General features: G+C 43.0%; 1 protein-coding gene across 1 annotated transcript; it reads right to left on the bottom strand.

Moving 5' to 3' along the window:
* Positions 1-2,234: 2,234 nt before the first annotated feature.
* Positions 2,235-4,598, bottom strand: LOC147333649 (butyrophilin-like protein 2). Its single transcript, XM_086269128.1, has 5 exons — positions 4,439-4,598; positions 4,165-4,266; positions 3,408-3,734; positions 2,453-2,788; positions 2,235-2,326 (listed from the first exon to the last, which is right to left on the bottom strand). Exons 1-5 carry the CDS (start codon positions 4,581-4,583, stop codon positions 2,235-2,237), a joined length of 1,002 nt encoding a protein of 333 aa, XP_086125254.1. The 5' UTR covers positions 4,584-4,598.
* Positions 4,599-4,891: the final 293 nt, after the last annotated feature.

The raw sequence follows: 4,891 nt of genomic DNA, 5'->3' as shown, positions 1-4,891 counted from the left end.
AATGTTATAAAAAAAATAAATCAGTTATAATCAAGTGGAGTGAGTGGAAAGACACAACACATTTACACGTGAAGCAATATGTTTCACAACTAAATGGCATCAGCTGCTCATCAATGGGGACATTAGGCCCAGGGTTGTAAAACAGGGGGAGGTGGTGCACACACTTATCCCACACTGTCCTGATGGCAGCTAGCTTGTCTCTCTGCCGTCGAGCTGGTCTGTCGTCTCGGTTATCAAAACGGATAATCCTGGAAATTTTGTGGAAGTTTTCCAGAGACACTGATGCACCGAAATGTTCTTGCCGGTTTCTGCATCCCACAGGGATTCTGTGGATTCCCCTTTGGACCTGAAAACTCCTGCAAGGATAAGAACCCCAAAGTAGTGCTGTAGATGAATTTGGTCCATCTCCTTCCACCTCTCTCCAAAAACACACCTTCCTTCTAGATTACTGCAATCCAGAATAATTTTCTGGATGGAATCTGGGATGAAAAGCTCAAATGAAGACTTGATGTCCTGCACATGAGTAACTGTCAGCCGTGTTGGCCCTGGCTTATCACAGTAACAGCTCTGCAGGGTGGCTCATTTCTTGGGCAAGAAGACCATTCAATTTCACCAGTTATTGACATCCATATTTCTTCACTTGCTGTCTGGTGGGCTTGTTCTGGTCCTGGAGCTGGCAGCAGATGGGGTACTCGTCTTCGTTTTGTTACTAAATGGTGCTCAACCTCATCCTCTTCTTCAAAGTCACTGTCAGACTCTGAATTTTCAGAAATGTGAAATATTCTGAAACCTCTTTGTCAACATCATCATCCGAAGCCCCTCTCTCTTCCAAAATCAATAAGGCCCTCGCAGCAGATAATCTTTTGCCATCTTGATCAGTTGTGATAAAGAACCACACTGGCAAAGTCTTATTTATAGTATTATGCCCCTAATTTGCAGGTGGGACAGGGTATGAGAAAATAAAATTTGGATTCCTCAAGAAAGAGGGTAAAATGTGTGGGAATGTCAGAGCAGACGGTGTTGATAGTTGAATTTTCAATAATGTTGCAACTTTGTGTGGAGCAGGAGGGGAAGAAAACACTATCAGCAGCACCAGAAAGGAGGAAGACAGAGTGTGGGAACACAGGACCTACACTTTCAACACTTTTATTAGACCTGGGTCCAGTGGACCCGAACACCTTGTATGTAATGTAAATGCGTGGGAGGTACAGTATGAGGTCATTGAAAATTAGTTCGGATTTATGTTCTTCACAGAAAATAAGCCAAAGCCAATGAATTTCAGGTTGAAAAGATAATTAATTGTTTAATTTTTCTTTTGAAAAAAACTGAAAACGGGTCTCACAGACCCGAACACCATACAAGGGTTAATAGTGCTCCTAGAGATAACGGCTCACGAGGGTTAGGTGTGCTTGCTTACCTTCCTCTGTAAGCTATGTTAGCTGCAGGTGTGTCTGATGTGTTGAACATGAAACAGGAAGTTTTGAGCTGAAATCAGCTCAGAATGAATCCCGATGCAGGTGTGTCACTGGAATATTTCTAACATTTTGAGTTATTTTCCAGTGTTAGAAAATCAGCACTGCTCAATGTTAGCCATTGTTAATCTTCAAAACTGACTAGGTTACTTTTAAACATATAACACTGTCAAAAGTGTTAATTTAACACTCAACAGTGTTGTATTTAACACTCAGAGGTGTGGACCCATATAGACACTCTCCAGTGTTAATTTAACACTGGAGATTTTGCTGTGTAGTGGAGATTTTTTTAGACTATTAGTTTGAGTATTCATGAAAGCATAGATCCTTTTATTAACCTCTACTTATTTTTAAATATTGCTTATATGCGATGGAAATTTTGCTGTTTTCAAATGCAATGACAATAAAGTCTTTGAATATGAACTTGATTACTACCATGCCGTGTTTAGGACCACGACCACTGAAGGCCACGCCCCTCTGGTCATGTGATCATGTGGTTTGTAGGACGCTCCTCTTCCTCAGAGGATCCACCTGTGCTTCCTCTCCTCTCTCCTCCACCTGTTACAGTGAGGGAACGTCCTCCATGATGGAGGAGCTGCTGGAAAGTGCTGAGAGTTTCCTCCAGAGTGAGACCTCTGTCACAGTTCAGAGGATCTACGGCAGCAGAGACCTTCATGGACACTAAAAGTCTCAAACACACAACAACAACATCACACTGACTCCACTCTGACATCACTGATCAATAATCAAAGAACACACAGATCAAACTGATTGATCAGCCATCAGAGGAGTCGGATCAATGGAGCTGCTTCTGTTCCTGATGTCCCCTGTTTGATCCTGGACCTGAACTCTCCCTGCAGAGGAGACACAAGACAGTCAGAGACACACACACACACACACACACACACACACACACACACACACACACGCACACACACACACACACACACACACACACGCACCCACGCAGACATACAAACCTCTGACTTTGAGCTGCACTGTTTTGTATCTCCTGGCGAAGAAGATGAAGATGTCTCCATGACTCCAGACTCCACATCTGTATTCTCCACTGTCTCTCTCTGTGGGCTGTTTCAGGGTCAGACTGAGGTCTCCAGTTTTCAGCAGGTCTTCATTCATCTTCGTTCGGTCTCTGTAAACCTGGTGCTGTTCTTCAGGCTGGTCAGAGCCGTTCTCATACACGTGGACCTTCCTATAGTTGTCCATCCACTCCACTTTAACATCTTCAGGCAGGTGAAGTGTGGTGTTGAAGGGCAGCTGGACAGACTCCACCCCTGAATCCACCTCCACCTGGGGGACTGAGAGGACAACAAAGCACAACATGAGCTTGGATGGAGACATTTGTGTTGACTCTAACAGGCTGAATGCTGCTGCTTCACTGGGAGCTACACGAACAAACTAAGTAACATATACAGCTACAACATTGTCCATGTGCCAAGACTGCTAACAGGGTAACATGCTAACCCTGATTAGCATCTCCATTTTAATTCACAGTGTTATTGAAACACTGATGCTTTGTGGGGTTAGTTAGTAAACTAGTTAGTAAACTGTACATGCTGCTTTCACGTGCAGCATGTACGTGCATCTATAATCATAACTGATTATAGATGAGGACCAAAGAAGGTTTTTACTGATGTTTGAACTGACTTAGCTTAGCCTGTGTTTTAGCCACATGCTAAACAAACACATGTTCAGAAACTAGAAGATGTGACCTTTCAGATGAAGTCTCACACATGAACTTTGCTCCTACAGTTCATCTGCTGAAGCTTTTACATTTGGGTGGAAATCAAATAAAAACCAAAACAGCCACAAACATCAGACATGCTAACACTGTGACATTATTGGATGGAGCCACTGAGACTGAACCACCATCATGAGTCTGACCTCTGACCTTTGACCTGTATCTACAGCACTGACCTCTGACTTTCAGCTCCACGTCCTTCTTCAGCAGGATGTTTCCCTCCCTGTTGTAGACGGTGCAGGTGTAGGTGGAGTTGTCTCCATCTGTGGGGTATTTCAGGGTCAGACTGAGGTCTCCAGGTTCCAGTAAGTTTCTCTTCATCTTTGTTCGGCCTTTAAAATCATCATGCTGTTCTCTAGGCTGGTCAGAGCCGTTCTCATACACGTGGACCTTCCTGTTGTTTTTGTCCTTCCACTCCACTTTAGCGTATTTAGGCAGGCAAACCATGGTTTTGCAAGGCAGCTGGACAGACTCCACCCCTGAATCCACCTCCAACTTGTAAACTGAGAGAACAACAAATCACAACATTTGCAATAGTAAAGGTTACTAGTGATCTTCTGATGGCCTCTTACTGTGGACTTATTTCTGTGCTTGTCCTGTTAGACCTCAGTGCACCATTCAATGCATTGATCATAATATTATACTACAGAAAACATGCTGCAGGTTTCAGAGGAATTATAGCTTTTAATCTGATTGATTACAATTTGTTCATGTAAACTGGGAGTCTTCTTAACACACTCAGCGTGTTCCACCGGGCTCTTTGCTGGGAAAAATAGTTTTTATTTTATTTTATACATGCTTGCTTTACACAATATTATTAAAGATTACTTTATACATTTTCGTTGCTATGCCAATGAATCCCAGTTATAATGAAAAGATGTCACAAATCAGAAATTTATGGGCATTATGGGTAGTGTAGTAGGAGAGACTCACCTGACATGAAATACTGGCGGAAATAAAATAAAAGACCTCCAGAAGTGATGAGAACAAGAACCAGAATAACTATGAGAGCTTTGAGCCAGGATGGAAACCATTCTGTGGAGAAAAAAAAGAATAATATGATCTTTGACTGAATGTCATTTATAAATGTAATGAGTAGACCTTTGCATAAATCAAAGGGCCAACATGGTTATTCTGACACTGTTAAAATAATAAAGCTTCATCTGATTGATGTGACATGTATCTACAACAGGTGTTTGTTGTTGACCTTTGACCTGCAGCTGTACATCTCCCAGTTTCCGGTTGCCATACTTAAGGTCTATAACGGAACAGGTGTAGGTGCCACTGTCAGACAGTTGGAGGTTGGTCAAAGTGAGGTTGAGGTCTCCAGTTTCCAGAGCGTCAGCCTTCATGGATGTTCGGCCGCTGTAACGCTGGTTTTGATCTTTCAGTTCGTCTCCTTGTTGCTGACGCTGACGGTGGACGGTTGGAGGACTGAGGTCGGAGCGACTCCACACCACTGTGGGGCTGTCCAGTTCAAAAGTAGAAAAATCGCAGGGCAGCAAGACAAATGGCTGTCCCACATAAAGTTCCACAGCCGAGGCATATTGGGAAACTGAGGACACAGAAAGAGACTCAGTATATTAATTTGACATTTGTTTCAGCTGCAGATAAAAATGTTTTGGTGTCCACCAAAGGAGAATCAGCAGTACTGTGATTT

The sequence above is a fragment of the Aulonocara sp. 'chitande type north' Nkhata Bay genome, linkage group LG3, assembly GCF_057382095.1.
Source record: "Aulonocara sp. 'chitande type north' Nkhata Bay isolate Kocher_YH1m ecotype deep benthic linkage group LG3, A_spYH_male_GT1.1, whole genome shotgun sequence".
Taxonomy (NCBI): Eukaryota; Metazoa; Chordata; class Actinopteri; order Cichliformes; family Cichlidae; genus Aulonocara; species Aulonocara sp. 'chitande type north' Nkhata Bay.
The sequence above is the reverse complement of the archived record's forward strand: the minus strand, read 5'-3'. Positions and strand labels throughout refer to the sequence as shown.

Excerpts from the sequence above, each read along its gene's own strand:
- LOC147333649 (XM_086269128.1), bottom strand. The coding sequence starts at position 4,583 with ATGAAGGCTGACGCTCTGGAAACTGGAGACCTCAACCTCACTTTGACC. Across the intron at positions 2,789-3,407 it reads CGTGGAGCTGAAAGTCAGAG|TCCCCCAGGTGGAGGTGGAT; the intron begins GTCAGTGCTGTA and ends TTGTCCTCTCAG. Across the intron at positions 2,327-2,452 it reads AGTGCAGCTCAAAGTCAGAG|GGAGAGTTCAGGTCCAGGAT; the intron begins GTTTGTATGTCT and ends TCTCCTCTGCAG.